This window comes from Schizosaccharomyces japonicus (assembly GCF_000149845.2).
Source record: "Schizosaccharomyces japonicus yFS275 unplaced genomic scaffold supercont5.2, whole genome shotgun sequence".
Taxonomy (NCBI): domain Eukaryota; kingdom Fungi; phylum Ascomycota; class Schizosaccharomycetes; order Schizosaccharomycetales; family Schizosaccharomycetaceae; genus Schizosaccharomyces; species Schizosaccharomyces japonicus.
In genome coordinates, this window is record NW_011627861.1 from 1,806,118 (window position 1) to 1,824,443 (window position 18,326).

The window sequence follows — 18,326 nt, forward strand, 5'->3', positions numbered from 1 at the left end:
GTAAAGTGGTTTATCAGTGAAGCGCTCCAAGAATTTGTTGAGCGCGAGCAGCCTGCTGGCTCAACTTTTTCATGCGTTGGATAGACAAGACGCTCAAAAACGCGCTCTTCAGTTTTGCTGCCTTCGGATACCGCGAAGTCGGGAAATAGTCTAAGACCGTCGACTTGTTGGGACCAGCCTGCAAAGCACAGGTTTTCAATAAGTAGGCTTTCGAGAAAGCCAAAGATTCACGGAACCGCATTTCTTTATCGAGCAAAGACTGAAGTGCATTCACCGACGCAGACATATCTGAAACCTTTTGGCTGTAAGACTCAATAAGAGAATCGCGTTCGTTCTCCTCATGGAGGCAAACTTCAGCATCCTTCCGCAAAAGCTCAGCAAAATTAGATCCCAACATTGATCCAACCTTTGCGATTTGCTCCTTAAATCCTTGCAGCTGCTCACGTCTGTCGGAATCCATTGAACCAAGGAAACGACCGTACCAAGTCAACTCGAGCTTCTCTTGGGATAGCTCCATGGCACTAATTCTGTCCTTCAAACCATTGAAGGCATCTTCAAACTCAAGCAAGTAATTTTCATAAACCAGAGCAGTTGAACGAGAAATAGATCTACTCTGTTTTTGCCTAAGCGATTTAAGTAGTTTCTCATTGGTCTTCAAGTTATGCTTCATACTTGCCAATTCCTTGGCCCTGTTCTGCTCGCTTTCAGCAAATGCCCGAGCTTGTCTTTCAAGCTGATCGTGCAAAGAGGTGCAAACCTCCTCCAAATCTTTACACTTTTGTCGCATATCAGAAGACACTTGCTGTTCTCCTTGAATTGTCTTCTGCAGATTTCTGCATTGCTCAAGGAAAACAGCGTTCTCAGAAGCAAGCTTTGCGGATTCTTCATCACGATCTTTCAAGCTCGCAGTGAGCTCTGAGACTCTAAGCTTCAACTTTTCACACTCAGCTGGAAGAGCACTCAAAGCAGCAAATTTTCTGCTGTTTTCCTCATCATCATCCTTGGCACGACTCAGCTGTTGTTCCTTTACCTTAAGATCTGATCTAACGGAAGCCAACTCCTCCTTCACGGAAGCAAGACGCAAATTAACATTATGAACCTCCTCATCAAGTGACAACTTGGCATCGCTAAGTTGAGAGACGGAATCGCGCAATTGCTCAATTTGTTTGTCTTTGTCTTTAATATCCTGCTTTGTTTTAGTAAGTCCGACAGTAACACTTTCGAGTTCCTGTTGTTGCTTAGAAAGTTTCTCCTTCAAATCACTCTCTCTTCCCTCATAATCACGAATCACGGCAGCATGCTGCTGTTGAAGTTCAGTGACTTTTTCTTCAAGAGCACTAACAGCTTGGTTTTTAATTTCCAAATCTGCAGATTTCTTTTCAACTTCTTTACGCAAAGAATCCAAAACGGATTCGTAAGAGCTCGTATGCTCATTTATAACCCTTTGATGTTCTTCAACGGCTTTAGTAACCTCTAATCTTCCGCTTTCAACGGAAGACTCGAGTTCCTCTATTTTAGAAAGAAGCTTTTCAATTTCTGACTGAAGCGCTTCAGTCGAGGACGTATGGCTTTCTTTCTCCGTTTTTCGGGTTTGTTCTAATTGTTCAATCAGAGAATTCGATTTCTCCAGCTCGTCGCGTACCTCTTTAGCCTCTGTTTGAGCCCCCTTAAGCTCACGCTGAAGTGTTTCCGTTTGCAGTTGAAGACCCTTCACCTTTTCGGTGTATTCGAGTTTTCCTTGACGTTCACTGTCCAAACTCTTAGAGAGTGATTCAACTGTTGCAGTTCTCTGGTCAAGCAGATTGGAATTTTGAGCAAGTGTGTTCTTTACAGAATTTAAGTCTTGAGAAAGACTATCGACCTTGTTATTCAGATCGTCAATTTCAGCTTCCAGTTTCAGTACCTGGGCTTCCTTGCTCTTAAGCAGAGCGTTGGATTCTTCAAGCTTCTTCTGAAGCGTATTATTTTCTTTCTGAAGTTCTTCATTTGAAGCGGCACTTGTTGCAAGCTCGCTTTGTTTACCCTCAAGCTTTGTTTGCAAAAAGTTGTTCTTCTCTTCGATGTTCTCAAATTCACGACGAAGAGCATTCAACTCCTTGGTTTGTTGTTCCCTCTGTTCGTTTGCATCACTCAAACTGGAAGAGAGTTCCTCACATTGACCACGAAGTTCATCAACTCTGATTTCAGCCATCGAGAGTTTATTCTGAAGCAGATTACTAGAGCTTTGTAATTGTTTGACACTAGACTCATGTTCATTATAAGAAGAAAGAATTACACTCGAAAGAGCGTCGAGATAACCGAAACCCTTTTCTCGGGCATTATCAATGGTCTGCAGAATCGGATTACCCTCATTGAGGTTGTCATGTAGCGCAGAACCGAAGGATTTAACCTTCTCAGACAAATCGTCATAAATGACTTGAAGCTCTGTCTTTTCTTCCAATGCACTTTTAAGCTTTTCCATGAAAGATGTCTTACTAATATCAGAAAGTTGCAAAGACTTCTCCAATTCAACTACCTTCTGAGACAAAGCTGCAGATTTTGTCTCTGAATCTTCAAGCTTATTTTGCAGGGAAGCATAGTCACTAAGAACCTTGTCATGCTCACCACTAAGCTTCTCGAGATCTGATGCTTTCTCTTTAAGGTTTGATTCGGCTGTCGAGAGTTTCTCAGACATGTGCTGTAAACCAGCAATCTTCGAAAGAAGTTCCTTATTCAACTTCCGAAGCTGCTTTTGTGTCTCATCAGACTGATTAAGGTCGATAACCTTTGTGTCAAGATCAGATTGCAATTGCTCCTTCTTCAACTTGATATCGACAATATCTGACTGCAAGGCACTAAGTTGTTCTTGAAGTTGTGATTGTTGTCTCTCCAAACTGGAGCGTTCATCGGCAAGCGAATCGCATGTTGTTTTTACAGCAGCCAGCGTTTCAGAGAGCTGAGTATTCTCTTCCTTGAGCTTTCTCAGCTCCTCTTCGTTCTCAGAGAGAATGCTTTCGACAGAAAGTTTTGATGCCTCCAAAGTATCTTTGTGTTCCAGCACCTTGGCCAATTCTTGAGTCTTCTCTTGGAGCAAGATCTCAACATCAGCATGTTTCTTCTCCAACTCACTTGTCTGAATTTGAAGTTTCTCTACAAGTTCACCGGATTTAGCAAATTCCTCATTCGTTTCGGCAAGAACCTTATTAGCTTTCTCCAGTTCGGTAGTCAATGATGCGACTCTTTCTGTAAGATCACTAGACTCTTCCTCACGTTGCTTAAGCTTAGTAGTAGTACCAGCAAGAGATTCGTGGAGCTGCTCAAGTTCAGCAGTCTTATTTTCAAGTTGCTTGCTCAAAGCTTCTTGTGCTTCTACAGCATCATCGTACTTGTGCTGTAACTCAGTAATGTTAAGCTGGCCTTGCTTTAACTCACTTTCAAGAGCTGAGACCTGCTCTTGAAGACGACTTTGGTTTGAGTTTGCAGCAGAAAGATTAGACGTCAAAGCCTCTAATTGTGTGTTCAGCTCTGCCTTTTCTTGCTCAATAAGCTCACGTTTGTCTTGCTCTGATTGAAGATTCTTCGTATGTGCATCAACTAAACGAGCACGTTCTTCCTTCTCAGATTCAAGTTTCTTCTCATGCTCATCAATTAAACGAGTATGCTCCTCCTTCTCAGAGTTCATTTTCGAAATTGCTTCCTTTGCCGAATTCAACTCCGCCAAGAGTTCATCCTTGGAAGATTCCAGCTGCTCGTTGTTTGCATGTGCATCGCTTAAACTATCTCTCAGGGACTCAAGCTCAGAGGTTGTTCCGTTAAGCTGTGTCTGCAAATCCATGATCTCAGTATCCTTCGATTCAACGGATTCCTCCAAAGATGCGACCAGTTGCTTAAGCTCTTCTTCTCTAGCCGTACTTTCCTCCAAAGACTTGGAGTTATTAGCAACCATTTCCCTTGTTGCCGCAAGCTGTTCCTCACATTTTGAGTAAGAATCCCGTAATTCATCAACAAGAGCTTGCAACTCCATACGTTGGCCTTCAACCATTGACAACGCCTGCGAATTAGTCTCGCAGTCATTCTTCAACTTCTCAATGTCGTTGTTCTTTTGCACAAGCTTCTCTTTATAAGCATCAAGTTGCTTTGCTTGCTCATCAGATTCCTCTTGCAAAGAACCATGCATTTCAGAAAGCTCATCGAACTGTTTCTTCAGGGAATCGCGCTCCTCAGAAACGCCCTTATAATCAGACAATGTCGATTGAAGCTTTTCTTTGAATTTGTCAATCAATCCATCGGAGGTTGAGACTTTTTGGAGTAGTTCTTCTTCAGTTTTCTGGAGATTACCGATTCTGATATTGAGTTCGTCTTGTACTCTGGCATCCTCGGTAAGCTTCTCCTGGAAATCTCTAACTTGACCAATACTTTCGTCCAGTTGTGCGCTCAAAGCTTCGAAGTCCTCTTCCTTCTTCGCATAAGCAGCTTGTGAGGAAGCAAGTTTCTGCTGTGCTTCGACAAGCGTTTCAGAGACTGAATTGAGTTTCTCTTTTTCAGTTTCCAAAGCAGTTTGTAGAGAAGCAACCTGCTCGACAACTTCATTATGCTCATTCGACAAATTTTCAAAGTCCTCTAACTTCTTCGACAAGGAAGTATGCTCAAGATCTTTTTGTGATGCCTCCTCTCGAAGTTGTTCAAGTTCAGAAGTAAGCTTTGACTTATCCTGCTCAAGAACTGAAATGGAATTACGTAAATCGTCCAATTCATGGTCTAAAGACTCAACCTTTTCTTCAGCTACCTTGGTAGCCCGTTTGTACTCGGTTACCTCGGCTTCCTTTTCATCAATAAGACTAGTCAATTCCGAACGTTCTGCTTGCGAAGCAGACAGCTGCTCTTGGAAATCAACTTGTGATTTTTGCAAAGATTCAACTGTTTCTTGCTTAGATTGGAGGTCGTTCTTTAAGTCTTGCTGCTGGTTAAGTGCATCTTGCTTCTCGGTTTCGAGCTTAGAAATCATTTCTTTCATCTCATCAATAGTGGTCTGGCATAACTGAAGTTCAGCAGCTTGCTTTTCAAAAGCTTCTGCCTTTTGCTTATATTCCTCAAATTCCTGGGATTGTTCGGTAAAGGTGGCGAGCTGTTTCTTTTGCTCCGAAATAACATTTTCGAGCTCCGTGCGAAGTTTCTTTCCTTCCGAAAGTTCAGACAAACACTGTTTACTCTTATTGATTTCATCAGTCAGAACCATGTTTGCTTCATCCAAGCGCGTCTGTGTTTCCGAAACATTGGTCTTCAACACCTCCTTCTCTTGAACAGCTTCTTTCAGCTTTGCCTGCGTCTCCGCCAATTCTAATTCGGCGGTAGCGAGAGACTTGTCCACACCTTCAAGTTTTTGCTTTAACTCAGATATGTTCTCCTCAAGATGCGAGTTGTTGTCTTTTTCGTCAGCTAAACTCTGTTGAGACTGTTTAAGTAAGTCCTGAAGTTCGTTTAAGTGCTGCTCTTTTTCCTCAGCATCTGCGGAAAGTGACTGAATCTTCTCGTTTAAATCAGCATTCGTCTTGCGCTCGCCAGCTAACTGCTGGATTGCATTATGCAAAACTTCGCCCATTTTTTCATTTCTGGCCTTAAGCTCGTTCTCGGCCACACGGATATCTTGAAGAACGGATTCATACTCAAGCGAAAGTTTCTCCTTCTCGGCGAGTTTTGAACGAAGTCGTTCTAACTCGGCGTTTTGAGTATCCAACGTCCGCTTAAGCTGTTGCTTCTCTGCAGACACAGACTCGGACGAGTCAGAACTTTCTTGACCCGCGAGCCTTTTCTCAAGATCTTCACGAACTTTCTTGCTTTCTGCGAGCTCCTTTTGCAGACGAGCTTCTGTCTGCCGCAGGGGCGCAAGCTCTTTCGTCGACGCCATGAGAAGTTTTTCGAGCCTGTGCTGCTCTTCTTCGGCTTCTTTCAAAGCTGTACGTTCTGCTCAAATTGCTTAGCGACATCATCGATGCGCTTTTGCGAGTCACAGTACAGTTTTTGCTTCTCATTGGAGTCTTCGGTAGCATCAAGTAGTTTTCGAGATATGGACTCAAGTTCAGTCTGCTTCTCAACGTTTGAGGTCTCAAGCTCGGAAATCTTGTGCTTAAAATAATTATAATCTTCTTTGTAAACTGAAGAATCTTGCTGGCTGGAAGAGAGGGGATCTTTCTCATCTTTGTCAGCTGTAAGCTGAAGAGACAAGAGAGAATTCTCATGTTCCAAGGTTGCAACCCTATTCTGTAACTCATGAACCTGCTCAATTAAATCCAAATCCTGGGTGAAACATTAGTTAGTAAATGGATCAAGTATGAAAGGCTGATAAAACAGCTCTTTCGTTAAGGGATTGAAACGAAAAAAAAGCAAAAAGAGAAGAAATCTCGGTTTTGAATTTTGAAATTAGTGCATCAACTCCTAAACTCGTCCACCGCATGAACGTGGTTAAGGAAAATGACTTGTTCTGTCTCAAAAAATGTCATTCAGAGAGATTTCTTCATCTTCAAGCCTGTAACTCGTTCAAAACAAAAACTTACATTCTGACCAGAGATATCTGCAATGTCTTTCGACGACGCACTCGTAGGAGAGGCCATTCTCGTCAAAGACGTTTGGGCAGTTGTTGGAACGGTAATAGGTAGAGGAGACGACGTTCTGTGCAGGGCACGAGTGTGTAAAACACCTCCACCGGAACTCGCGCGACGAATTGGTCGGTGTGGGGTATTACGAAAAACCGAAGTAGAGATGTTCAGGGAGGTAGGCGTGCTACTGCTAATCTCGAAGAGTCTACGCTGACGCTGGACCCTGTGACGGCCGATGGTCGGACTACTGGAGGTCCGTTGAAAATCTGACGGTCTCGGAGTGCGCTGCTCATCAATGTCCACGCTCTTGGAAAGAACGGTAGACTCCCTGCCGGAGCGTAGGCGACGACGTACTGGCGTTGAAGGCCGTTTCATGAAAAGTACGGAAAGAATGACAAGGGTGGGTGAGGGTTTGCACGATGAGGGAAGGTAAGGTAGTTTGGAAGAAGAAGGTGAAAGTTGAGACAACAATGCCAATAACAAGTTTAAACGAGTTACGGCCCTAGTTCACGAGACAGAACGATGAACGAGCGAGAATAGCGAGCAACACCATCGAATGTTTCGCTCGGTTTCCCGACATCGCTTATTGTGTAACTGGCTAGTTTAAGCAAACGCGAAGCTAGAATAGATGAATATAGAGCACTTTTTTGCGCACCACGCAGCGCAAACAAAAGATGGATAAGGGTTTACTGGTCTAGTTTCATAATTTATATTCTATATAGAGCATATGAACACGCGAGACAGTTTTGGTGGCGCCAGCCTGCTACAGGGGATTAGTAGAGTCCTTGGACGAGCAAGCGCGTATGACTGATTCACGAATGAGCGAAATTACTTGCGCGATTTGCTTCCGCTTCTGCGATGAACATCGGGAGATGCTCTCGCCGGTGCTTGCGCCCAGACATAGTTCATAGCAGGATGCGCAGAAAGAGCCCGGTTGGACATGTGAATGGCTGCCGCGTCCATGGCTGCCGGCACTACGGGTGGCAGAGTTCCCTGGTATAGTGGACCTGGAGCCGTAAAGGAAAGGTCGATGCTTCCGGCTTGTGCCACGGTTTCGGGTGAAAGTTCATATGTTTGTACAAGATCAGCAAGATCATGCTCGATGCTGTGCGTTAACTGCAATTCGGCTTGCGGGATTGAGTCAAGAGGTGCAGAGATGAGACGGGCTGCTTGCATCTCATTAAGCTGCAGCAACCGAGAATTCAATTCACGTAGCCGCTGTGATATAGGAGCATCAGCATATACATCGTCAGACAAAACGTGCAGGTTATCGCGTATGAAGTCTACGTCGAGCAGCTCATTGGTAGAAGAGGACTGATATTTTGCTGACTGAACATGCCAGACGGCAGACTGAAACAGCGCTTCTGGAACGACGGATGCATCTTGATCTTTTGTAGGGAAAAAACTTTGAAAGGGTCCACTCGATATCCGCGAAGCGGACGGCAGCTTGATGTGTGTGGGTTGGTATGGCATGACAGGGTTAGACGGCTTGAATGAATAGGTAGGCGATACTTGACGCAGCTTTGGATCCATCGGCGAAGCTTTGGCATCCACGGGAACAACCGCAGTGGAAGCAGCAATCTTTCCTCCATCTGGTAGCCGAGGGTCGAGGGACGACAACTTTGCCGTGGATGTGAACATGGGTCCCGCTGTTGTGAGCATTAGAAGTGCATGAGAGAAAGACGATGTGTCCTTTGTCGGGAGCCCGTTGTCTGTGATGTGTTAGCAACTATAGGCATACTGTAAATTCACACTTATTTTACCATGATTGACAATGCCAGTACTTTCAGGTACAGACATAGGAGCAAGAGCAGCAGCGACAGCACCATCACTTTCCTGATTTTGGTTTTGTCCAGACCGATTGGCTTCTACGACAAAAGCTTTGTGTAGTACGAGGTAAAGATGATCAATCTGCCAATACAACGGTTCTTCCGGAGACAATTGCTTGATTTTGGCAACACATAATTGACGGAATTCCGCGTCTAGATCTAAGTACGAAGAGTACAAGTTCTCCGAGAGTTTTTCTCGTAATGACTTTTGATTGTTTGAAACGGACAAAGAGAGAATCGTCTGTCCAGCTGGTGTGCTCTCCAGCACGTTCGTTACAGTTTTTGCATTAAGCATTTTCGCTCGTCACACACGAGATGCGTAGGGCTTTGCTATGCAAGCCCGACACAAGTGGTTTTTTGGTGGAGCATTTAGGTAGGGGTGCGGTAACTCTCACAAGAAGTGCGGTATGTCTAAATACCGTGTTACAAGATTAGAAATGATAGTGTGTGCGAGGCTAAGGTGCATGTATGCGGAGAGGCAAGCGGACGAGAGGAATCCCATTTGCCTAGATCGGTCCCTGCGGTGTCCGCCATGACGTGAACAAAACTCTACTGAGACACGTCATAACGAGTATATCGTGGCTTCGCAAGCAGAATGTATGGCATACTACGGAGTACTACCGCTGTTACGTGTAGAGGAGACAGTCTCCGTTGCCCTCGATAGAGTTCGTTAAGTCATTACCAAATTACTACGTGCTGCACCGTAACTTGTTTAGCGCACTGTACTGCTTCTTAGTGTGTTTGTTCTTAGGCCCCGTAAGACATCGTTATTAATTATAGTGTACTGTAATAAACTTGTGTGTACTGCTGTGAGCATCGTTAATATGCTTAACGTAACTTAAAGATCTTTAAAGAGACATCTATATTTCGCGTTATAGTTCTGTATCGTGTTTACCGGACTATAGCGCGTTTCATCACGTTGCGTTACCGTTTGCTAAATCTCGTTAAATAATATATCGAAACTTTGTGTACTACAATGAAGTCGTGCTAAATATCGTTACGTTTCGTTAAAGTACGATTTGTGTTCTCGCAAAATCTCCTTAACTTTTGTTAAGCTGCTATATCGAAATGTAACGCACTGCTTGAGACTGCTTTGCAATTTTAACGGCCGCGTTAAAACCATTAACGAGTCCCAAAAAATTGTTGCGTACAATAACACAGTGTGTAGTAATTTGCTGCACTTCGTTCGCTTTAAGCATTTGTTAAACGCACCTTCTGCCTCCTTAAAGTAACGTAATGCATAATAGCGCGCGGTGTATTTTTTTCAAAACTTAGTCGCCGAGTTCTCCGCTGACAAGAACCTTTATCCAACAGATGGCTGGAAAACGCAGAGTCTTTGTTATTCGTCACGGTGAGGTAAGAGACATATGTTGGAGAGCACGAGTCCACGGCGACTATTGCGGAACAAATAAAGCTATTGCAAGGAAGTCGGTATATTAGAAACTTATGATGGAAACCTGCCCCACCTTTTCGCTTTTTTTGTCTCAGTGGTAGCGCGGTCGCTGTAAGGGGTCGTGTTTCTCTTAATGATTTGCAAGCATTCCTTGCTGTATGTATCATGCTAACACCGGTAGACTGAGTGGTCCCTTACGGGTCAACATACTGGCAGCACTGATATCCCCTTGGCCAAGGTTGGTGAGGATCTCATTGTGAAGCACACGAAACACTTTGTCGGTCCCGGCAAGCTAATCGACACCAATAAGCTGTGTCGTATTATCGTTTCCCCGCTGCAGCGTGCTCGCCGTACTCTTGAGTTGCTTGGCATCGATCCCAGCGTTCCCGTTGATGTAGACGCCGACATCGCCGAGTGGGATTATGGCGACTATGAGGGTCTTCTTACTAGTGAGATTCGTAAGCTCCAGCCTTCTGGTGAGTGGGAAATCTGGAAGAACGGCTGCACGAACGGTGAGTCGCCTGAGCAGGTTTGCCAACGTCTTGACCGTATTGTTGCCAAGTGCCGTAGCATCCAAATGGATTCCGTAGACAAGGATGTCGATGGCAACATCCTCGTTGTCGCCCATGGTCATGCCCTTCGTGGTTTGGCTGCTCGTTGGATTGAGCTTCCTTTACCCAAGGGTCGCGCTTTCATGCTCGATGCTGGTGCCATTGGTGAGCTCGGCTACGAGCATAACACTTTTGATGAGCCTACTTGCTTCCGTTGGAATGTCCCCACACTTTTGTATAAGGAGTAAAGAGGCAAAGTGACTGAGTGGCAGGACGAGCCGTTGAATGGAAGCAGGGTCATGAGTTTTTTGCTTGCTGTTACATAAGCTCATTTCTCCGCCCCACGTTTTCGTTTATCACTTGGTGACCCTAACACTCCTGCCCTCCAGGCTGCGTCCAGAATTGTTTCTGTCCCGACTGTTCCTTTGATTGCCGGGGCTGACGTGGATTTGATGTAAATAGTTTACATTATAGATTTTTTTGGTTTGTTAGCTACGAGCTGTCGACTGCACGTGTGGACGAATGAGCATTTACGTTTCAGGGCCCGGGCACGCCAAGACGCGTTAAACGTGGTGGTAAAAAGTGGGGAACTCATGGGATTGTTGGACGTCGGTAACCTTGTTTCAAAGGTGAACATCAGCTTAATCACCACACGTGGCGTGCGAGGAAGCCTCTGAATAACGAACAAGATGAATGTTGGGCATTGTGCCTGCCACTCATTATCACAAATACGGTGAAGCGTGAATGCGCACTCAACTTTGGTCACCGCTTGTGAATCTTGAAGAATTGTGAGGATGTGCCCAAGCGCATTTTCTGCTTACTTAACATAAACGCATTGTTCCCTTAATAACTATTTGCCCAATGACTAGCGGGGATTGCGGATCACACGTCGTTCATTACTCCTAGGGTTTTTCCAACTGTACGCGGTTGGTTATGCTTATCGTGTGATCTAAACTGTTGGGTGTGGGGTTGATATAAATAAAGTAAATACACCCGGCCACCAGGCGGTCTTAAACGGTCTTTGCCCTCGGTGACTCTCGGGCACGTCGGCTTTCTTTCACTGAACAGTGTGGTAAGAACCTTTGATTCGTTGTCTGGTCCTGACCCCACATTCGTACCCCACTCTGCAGTTGCTCACACCATGGAAACTGCCCCCACAAATCCACAGCGTCGTATCAAGATACTGTGTCTGCATGGGTATGAGCAGTCGGGCGAGCTTTTCTCGGTGAAACTACGCGCATTGCGCGAACGCATGAACGATTTTGCGGATTTCTACTTCCCTAATGGACCCATCAATTTAACACACGTGAACAATTCCACCTCTGCTACAGAGTCTGTGCGTCTGCAGAACACAGAGACGCTGTGTTCGAATTTTTATGGCTGGTGGTTGATTTCCACCTTTTACGATGATGTTTTGGAACCAAAGTTGGCGTGGAAGCATTTGTCTGCTTATATGCAAGAGCACGGTCCGTTTGATGGGTTAATCACTTTCTCGCAGGGAACGAACCTCGGATTTAATTTGGCTTCACTAGTCACAATTCCAAAGTACCAGGAATATTTCAACCAGAAGCCGTTTATGTTTGCCGTCTTCTGTTCGGGCTACTGCCGTCCTCTCGCCATTGATGGCTTTTGTACGTCTATGACTCTTGAAATTCCAACATTGCATCTCATCGGCAAATATGATACGGTGTTACCCACAGCTTCTTCTGAACGGTTGATCCGTGCATGTAAGGGTGCCCATGTAATTATGCATTCCGCGAGCCATGAGATTCCTGCTCCCCAGGCTTACGTCGATCCTGTCGCCGCCTTCATCTATTTTTTTTCGCGCAAGAAATGGCCGCGGATAAACAAGAATATTTCGCTCATTGTCCCTTCCCTTGGGTCGGCTGGTGCAGGGCGATCGGCTAACGACTCTGTCGAGCGCCAACTACTCGGTCGCATTGTGACGCATACGAATCGTGCTAAAGTTAATGCACTAATTACCAACGTCGAAACTTACCTGAAGTTTCGGGATGTGTTGGGTGCTAATGTTTTGTGTGTCATCGTTAGCAGTCTTCCTAAAATCGATGAATATAGGCAGCTAATTGCTGGTACATCTGCCCACATCGTTGGCTCCTTCGAAGATGCATTAGTCTTTCTTCAAACACAAGAGTCCATAGTATCACGTATACATATCATGGGAGACTGTAGACTTCTGACTCTCGGAATGCTATTTCGTTGTACGAAACGGATAATCACTGTTACAGATGAGGAAGGCTGCTTGTCCAGTCGTTTTGCGGCTTGTAAACTTTCTCACTCGTTGCCTTTGCTTGAGCATAGCAGTGAGTGGTCTAAAATAAGCAATGCTTCACAAATAAAGCAGTGGACTGGCCAGTCTCGCGTGAAACACAAGTGTGTGCGCAACACCGGTGAGTCTGTTATTACGAAGCTTCAAATGTGGGAACGTCAGCCGTAATTCTAAACTCGCAAACGCCTTTCTTCACTGTTGGATTGCGCTTCGGTTGCGCGTAAGCGTTATTTACATCTCTTAGATTTGATTTATCTCTCTCATTCCACCACATACGCATTCGTGTATCTGTGTTCTGTTTCCTCCGTACCCCTTACCGTTCTACACTCGTTTTTGCTTAAAAGCATTCATTGTTTCGCACGGCTTCCTGCGAGATTACGTTTAAAAATTGTCAAAAGGATTCTTAAATCTCGGAAACCCGAGTTTAGTACTTACACACGGCAGGTTTATTGTGTTTTAACGTGTTAGTCTCAAGTTCGCTGAAGTGAAATGCTACAGTCGAATAATTTTCAGGCCTGTCTTCTGTCTCAACCTGCTAACGAAAGCCCTGTAAGTATTTTCATTCACTCAACAGTAAATTTAATCACATCACGCCAACGTTGTACACCACTTTGAAGCAACCCAGCAACGCCGTACATGTCCAACCCTCATTAATGCAGAACCCTATTACTCAAAAGTTCGTGTCAAAGCAAATCAATTTTCTCTCCATTGATAACCGCACTCTGTACAACGATAGAAGGTACTCATAGGTTCATCAGCACTGCGAATTTGTAATTGGAAGAAGTAAGCCCGTCTGTTGTCGCAATTCTTATTCTCACAAGGAATGTCGGTTTGTTGGTTAGATTCCCAAGCTTCTTTGCCACCGAGAACATCGTCAACTTGTTTTTGAGCAAATTCATGGCGGTGGTACATCAAAATGGAAATCGGAAAACGATACGGACACGTTCGACAGTCAAACGTGTTTGTGCCGTTCTCGTCCACAGACACTATGAGATGATTACCGCACGTGGGACAGAATTGCATGTCGATGAACGATAATGGCTGCGTAGGAGCTGCTCGCGTCGTCTACAGAGGGCGATTGAGCGCGTTTGCAATACCCTTGGTGGATCAGTGGGGGTTTTGGTCTTTCACCGCCATCAAAACCCAATTCCCCCACATGCTCAAGAATTGGTATTTTGGTGAGTCCAATTGTGACTGCTTTTCTAATTCATCGACACCAAAAATACTGTGACAACACAAGCACCTTACCCAAAACCAACCAGCAAAAATGGTCCGTCAATCTGTCCTCTCTGACTGTCTTAACAACATCGTCAATGCTGAGCGTCGTGGACGTCGTCAAGTGATTGTTCGTCCTTCCTCCAAGGTTATTGTCAAGTTCTTGACCGTCATGCAACAAAACGGTTACATTGGCGAGTTTGAGGAGATTGACGACCACCGTTCTGGCAAGATTGTCATCCAACTGAACGGCCGTATCAACAAGTGTGGTGTCATTTCTCCTCGCTTCAACATCAAGCTCAAGGATATGGAGAAGTGGGTCAGTCAACTTCTGCCTTCTCGTCAAGTCGGTGTTGTCGTCTTGACCACCTCCCGTGGTATCATGTCTCACAATGAGGCCCGTGCCAAGAACACTGGTGGTAAAATCTTGGGCTTCTTCTACTAGGCAATAGGCTAGTCATAGAAGACAAAGATTTTAAATGATTTGGGATGCTCGTGTTTGTGTGTGATTGAGGTGAGGTGGGGTTTCGGGCGGGCCAGTTGTCAGAGGAGCCTATTGTAGGTCCCTTGGGGGCGTAAAAATTCTGTTCGCGTTGGTATTCATTACTTCGTACCAGGATTGCCAGTGGGGTCGTATTATGCGATCGTAAGTACTAAAGTCGTTTGCCTTACAGGAGGAACGAAGCAGCAATCTCCGCGTCGCCATTTGCAGCTTCCAAAGCTTGAGCAGCTTCACCACGATCAAAACCCATAGCGACGAGCTGGTCCAGCTTGGCTAGAATGCTTTGCGAGGGCGCAGAGGGTTTGGAAGTCCCCGGAACGGAATTGGTAGGAACCGCTGATCCCAAATCTAAAGAGTTGCTAGCGTTATTAGGTGTTTGGACGTCAATTCCCGAACTGACGATGGGTTTCGCCTTCGGAATCTCTGACTCGGGCAAGAAGGGAATTCGTTCACTGTGAAAGCAAAGAACATTTTCGTTTAGGTCAATGCATGCTTGATAACGACGCAGCATATCCAATCCCAATAGTAGATCGACATCTTGTTGTTCTAAGACGGTAAATTTGCAAGGTAAGAAAAGTTTCCCGATTTTCAAAGGTGCGCTATGAATCACACCCACAATTTTTGCAGTGCCAACTCCCCGGGCGACACCGGAAAAGCGCTTGTCAATGAGATGCGTGAGACTAGTTGAAATGTTTAGCTTCATTTAGGAGAAAACGTGGCGATAGCCACAGTTAAATACGTACTTGCATCGACGAATACAGTCTGAAGAAGCTATGACAACAGTGTCAGTGAACTAGTTTCAATAAGGCAACACGCTCGGAAGCAGTTTAAGACGTACCTATAGTCGCTTGAGCACCTGAATCCACAAATGCTTTCACCGGTTGTCCGTTCACTTCTACAGGTACGTAGAGCATAGGAACCTGCGTGAACGTCTCTGGGTGATTTTCTAAAGCGGTTTGCATATTCTCTGCAATCGCGTCTTGGCGGATCTGTTCTTCAATGCGTTGTTGCACAGCAACAGCCATAAGGTCTTCATCAGCCTATGTAAGGTTAATAGTAAATACTATTAAAAGAGCCATTTGTCATTAAATGTTATGTAGACTTACGACTTCAGAAGAAAACTGCATACTTGAGTTGTTAAGAGACGCAGAAGTAAAGAAGCTCGCCGGATTTATGGAGAGCCAAGCTTGCTCAAAGGCACTAGGACTGCGAACGGCTTGTGCGAGTTGTGGGAACATGCTTTGAACGCGTTGCAACAGTTCGGGGTTGGCTAACAGCGTCTGTCGAACAGTCTCAGCAGAGGGTACTTGTAGCATGTTCTTAGAAACAGAATGCCTCGAATTACAGGTTTTTTTTATAGGTAATGGGGGTTTTTAAGTATACAGAGCTTCTTATTTAGCTCCCGAGCAGAATAATACAGTTTTGAGTGCTTAGTCAGTGTGAGTGGTTGAAAGTACGTTCTGTCTGGAGGCGGCTACTGAGCTGGCATTGGTGCGGCGATTTGTCAACAATAGAATTCGCTTCGAGGTATCGACAGTCATCCACAGAGGCACAATTACGTATGGTGCATAAAAGCAAACAATTGTCCATTGCTGACGTTCCAACAGCTCGGCAATACACGCAATTGTCGTTGTTCCTGAGTGGACAGAGTAAATAAGAATACCGAGTATCAGATGTACATTGTTGTTAAAAAGAGTTTCAACGGAGAAGTCGTATTTTGCTAATAATGCTTTTGAAGTGATACTTGTCTTATTTTCATCAGTGGGCACTTCATTCTTTAACTTAACAGTTGCGGAACAAGCCTCAACGTATAAGAGCTTGTAAAGCTGGTAAGATGCCCAAAACAAAAATGGTATCTGAATAAAGGCTTCTGAAAGAAAAAAACTTCGTTTCCAGGCTGCCTCCTCAAGGAGGATGGGGTCTCGGAATTGTTTCAAGTAAGCATATCTGAGGCCAGATAAAAAATGAAAATAAGGCCCTAACCACTCTCCAACGGGTAAATCAACAAGAAATGCAAATATTAAATGTATGAACAGGTACCAAAAGTATATTGTCACTGACATATTTGGTGTGTCGTAACGAAAGCGTTTTCCTCTCGACAGCACGGAAATATTCACAAACAATATCCGACAAACAATAGGAAATTTTATAAAACTTCGTCCATTTTTTCCATTTTTTTCGGTTCAATTTACATAACTTACGTATGTAATTTTAAGAAAAGATAAAATATACGTTATTTTTGGATTGTGCGAAATTTCATTTAACATATTTTATTGGTATGCTTCCGTGTTATACAGCTCTTACACTAGGAACTATTTGCTGATATGAAGTAGTATCTGAATTTGAGTGTCGTCCTTTCTTGTCAAATATCGAAAGTTTCTGGTAACAACTTGAATATTGTCATACTGATTGATTCTAAGTCCTTGGGTATCAACGTATACAAGTGATAATTCATTTCTTTTTTGGCGGAGCAAATATACTTCAGAAGAAAAAAGTGTGTGTCCATATTTATATAAGGAAAGCATACTTTACACGAATAAATTATTCGGTGTTTTAAACTTGTTATTCCTTCGTTCCAACCTTCATTTCTGGTTAGCACACATGGCATTTGCATTTAAACGCAATGGTCCAACAGCGCTAGCTGCAATATGTTTCTTTCTTGGTACTACCTTGCTATTTTATTTCATGAATTTAAAGAATCCTCAACCTTATATGGATGAAATATTTCATGTTCGGCAGGCTCAGCATTATTGTAGGGGCAATTGGGACTGGGACCCTGCTATTACTACACCGCCTGGTCTTTACCTGTTGTCGTTGGTCTTAAGTCCCATCTTGGGATGCAGTGTCGGAGCGTTACGCTTTGTTAACGCCGCTGCTCTTGTTCTTATTGCACCTGTAGTGCTATTCGATATCCTCAAACAACTACATCCTCAATCATCCAATAATGCATTGATCATGCGAACTCTTTCAATGTGTTCCTTGCCTCCATTATGGTTTGTTTCGGGATTGTATTATACCGATACATGGAGCACGGTATTGGTATTGCTTTCGTTCTCACTCGCACTTCGCCAACGGCCTCAACTAAGTGCTTTTATAAGTTTTTTATCTCTCTTTTTTCGTCAGACAAACGTTATATGGGCATTAACCAATGCAATTGTATATTTTTCACGATCTTTTAGTTTTTACAATCCCAAGATGATTGATATCACGTTTTCAAATGTTATTTTGTCGCTCTTATCATTACTATCTACCTGTTATTACCATTTCAAAAGGATTATTAGGGAATTATATGGTTATGCGCTTGTGTTTCTTTTCTCTGCCACTTTTCTGTTTTGGAACGGCTCAATTGTTCTGGGTGATAAATCCCATCACCAAGCAATGATTCATTTTTCTCAGTTGAACTACTATGTTGCATTCTTTATAGTAGCTGAATTTCATCTACTCCCTGTCATGTTGAGGATGTTAAAAACTATGCCAAAATCAATTAACTATTATATTAGCTCATGCTGTTTGGGCTGCCTGTTATTGTTAATAGCCAAACTAAACACGTAAGAAGTCTGGTAAGTATAACTGGTACTAATCGTTACATTAGATATGCTCATCCCTTTCTGCTCGCGGACAATAGACACTATGTCTTTTACATATGGCGGAAAACCATTGCTCGAGCTTGGTGGACAAGATATGCTATAATGCCTGTATATGTTTTTGGTTATTGGTTCTTATGGTGGTTTGTTTATGTGCAACTCAATTTGCTTGACGCTTTTGCTTTGATTTTAGCTCTCGTGCTCCCGCTAATCCCTTCGCCCTTATTGGAATTACGTTATTTCATTTTGCCAACTATAATCTATGCCAGCATTATTAAAGTTCAGAGTTTAAAGAAGAATGCATTACAATTTCTTGTCTTCTTTTCCGTTAATACTCTAACTGTACTGATTTATGTTTATAAGCAGTTTTACTGGGATTCAGAGCCAGATGTA

The 18,326-nt window shown here is 43.9% G+C and overlaps 9 protein-coding genes across 9 annotated transcripts; 4 read left to right on the forward strand and 5 right to left on the reverse strand.

Moving 5' to 3' along the window:
• Positions 1-13: 13 nt before the first annotated feature.
• Positions 14-5,884, reverse strand: SJAG_05309 (sporulation protein Spo15; the record flags this gene model as incomplete). The annotated part of the gene is made up of 1 exon (XM_002174854.1): positions 14-5,884. The coding sequence occupies one exon, from the start codon at positions 5,882-5,884 to the stop codon at positions 14-16; it is 5,871 nt and encodes a 1,956-aa protein (XP_002174890.1).
• A 41-nt stretch (positions 5,885-5,925) lies between these two features.
• On the reverse strand, positions 5,926-6,947 carry SJAG_05310 (hypothetical protein; the record flags this gene model as incomplete). The annotated part of the gene is made up of 2 exons (XM_002174855.2): positions 5,926-6,273; positions 6,531-6,947. The coding sequence occupies 2 exons, from the start codon at positions 6,945-6,947 to the stop codon at positions 5,926-5,928; spliced, it is 765 nt and encodes a 254-aa protein (XP_002174891.2).
• A 206-nt stretch (positions 6,948-7,153) lies between these two features.
• SJAG_03758 (RSC complex subunit Rsc58) lies at positions 7,154-9,033 on the reverse strand. The gene is made up of 2 exons (XM_002174856.2): positions 8,336-9,033; positions 7,154-8,284 (listed from the first exon to the last, which is right to left on the reverse strand). Exons 1-2 carry the CDS (start codon positions 8,694-8,696, stop codon positions 7,401-7,403), a joined length of 1,245 nt encoding a protein of 414 aa, XP_002174892.1. The 5' UTR covers positions 8,697-9,033; the 3' UTR covers positions 7,154-7,400.
• A 586-nt stretch (positions 9,034-9,619) lies between these two features.
• Positions 9,620-11,403, forward strand: SJAG_03759 (phosphoglycerate mutase). Its single transcript, XM_002174857.2, has 2 exons — positions 9,620-9,757; positions 9,976-11,403. The coding sequence occupies exons 1-2, from the start codon at positions 9,716-9,718 to the stop codon at positions 10,591-10,593; spliced, it is 660 nt and encodes a 219-aa protein (XP_002174893.2). The 5' UTR covers positions 9,620-9,715; the 3' UTR covers positions 10,594-11,403.
• An 83-nt stretch (positions 11,404-11,486) lies between these two features.
• Positions 11,487-12,807, forward strand: SJAG_03760 (serine hydrolase; the record flags this gene model as incomplete). The annotated part of the gene is made up of 1 exon (XM_002174858.2): positions 11,487-12,807. One exon carries the CDS (start codon positions 11,487-11,489, stop codon positions 12,798-12,800), a length of 1,314 nt encoding a protein of 437 aa, XP_002174894.1. The 3' UTR covers positions 12,801-12,807.
• Positions 12,808-13,325: 518 nt separating this feature from the next.
• SJAG_03761 (DNA-directed RNA polymerase III complex subunit Rpc11) lies at positions 13,326-13,788 on the reverse strand (the record flags this gene model as incomplete). The annotated part of the gene is made up of 1 exon (XM_002174859.2): positions 13,326-13,788. The coding sequence occupies exon 1, from the start codon at positions 13,653-13,655 to the stop codon at positions 13,326-13,328; it is 330 nt and encodes a 109-aa protein (XP_002174895.1). The 5' UTR covers positions 13,656-13,788.
• Positions 13,789-13,812: 24 nt separating this feature from the next.
• On the forward strand, positions 13,813-14,337 carry SJAG_03762 (40S ribosomal protein S22). Its single transcript, XM_002174860.2, has one exon. It carries the CDS (start codon positions 13,900-13,902, stop codon positions 14,290-14,292), a length of 393 nt encoding a protein of 130 aa, XP_002174896.1. The 5' UTR covers positions 13,813-13,899; the 3' UTR covers positions 14,293-14,337.
• A 285-nt stretch (positions 14,338-14,622) lies between these two features.
• On the reverse strand, positions 14,623-16,412 carry SJAG_03763 (UBA domain-containing protein Mud1; the record flags this gene model as incomplete). The annotated part of the gene is made up of 6 exons (XM_002174861.1): positions 14,623-14,697; positions 14,750-15,029; positions 15,093-15,120; positions 15,188-15,389; positions 15,456-15,629; positions 15,807-16,412. The coding sequence occupies 6 exons, from the start codon at positions 16,410-16,412 to the stop codon at positions 14,623-14,625; spliced, it is 1,365 nt and encodes a 454-aa protein (XP_002174897.1).
• Positions 16,413-16,950: 538 nt separating this feature from the next.
• On the forward strand, positions 16,951-17,552 carry SJAG_03764 (dolichyl-phosphate-glucose-glycolipid alpha- glucosyltransferase Alg10; the record flags this gene model as incomplete). Its single annotated transcript, XM_002174862.2, has 2 exons — positions 16,951-17,388; positions 17,529-17,552. 2 exons carry the CDS (start codon positions 16,951-16,953, stop codon positions 17,550-17,552), a joined length of 462 nt encoding a protein of 153 aa, XP_002174898.2.
• Between the last annotated feature and the right edge of the window lie 774 nt (positions 17,553-18,326).

Coding starts and splice junctions, on each gene's coding strand:
- SJAG_03762 (XM_002174860.2), top strand. CDS start 13,900: ATGGTCCGTCAATCTGTCCTCTCTGACTGTCTTAACAACATCGTCAAT.
- SJAG_03758 (XM_002174856.2), bottom strand. CDS start 8,696: ATGCTTAATGCAAAAACTGTAACGAACGTGCTGGAGAGCACACCAGCT. Junction 8,285..8,335: donor TACTGGCATTGTCAATCATG/GTAAAATAAGTG, acceptor AACACATCACAG/ACAACGGGCTCCCGACAAAG.
- SJAG_03759 (XM_002174857.2), top strand. CDS start 9,716: ATGGCTGGAAAACGCAGAGTCTTTGTTATTCGTCACGGTGAG. Junction 9,758..9,975: donor TTGTTATTCGTCACGGTGAG/GTAAGAGACATA, acceptor TAACACCGGTAG/ACTGAGTGGTCCCTTACGGG.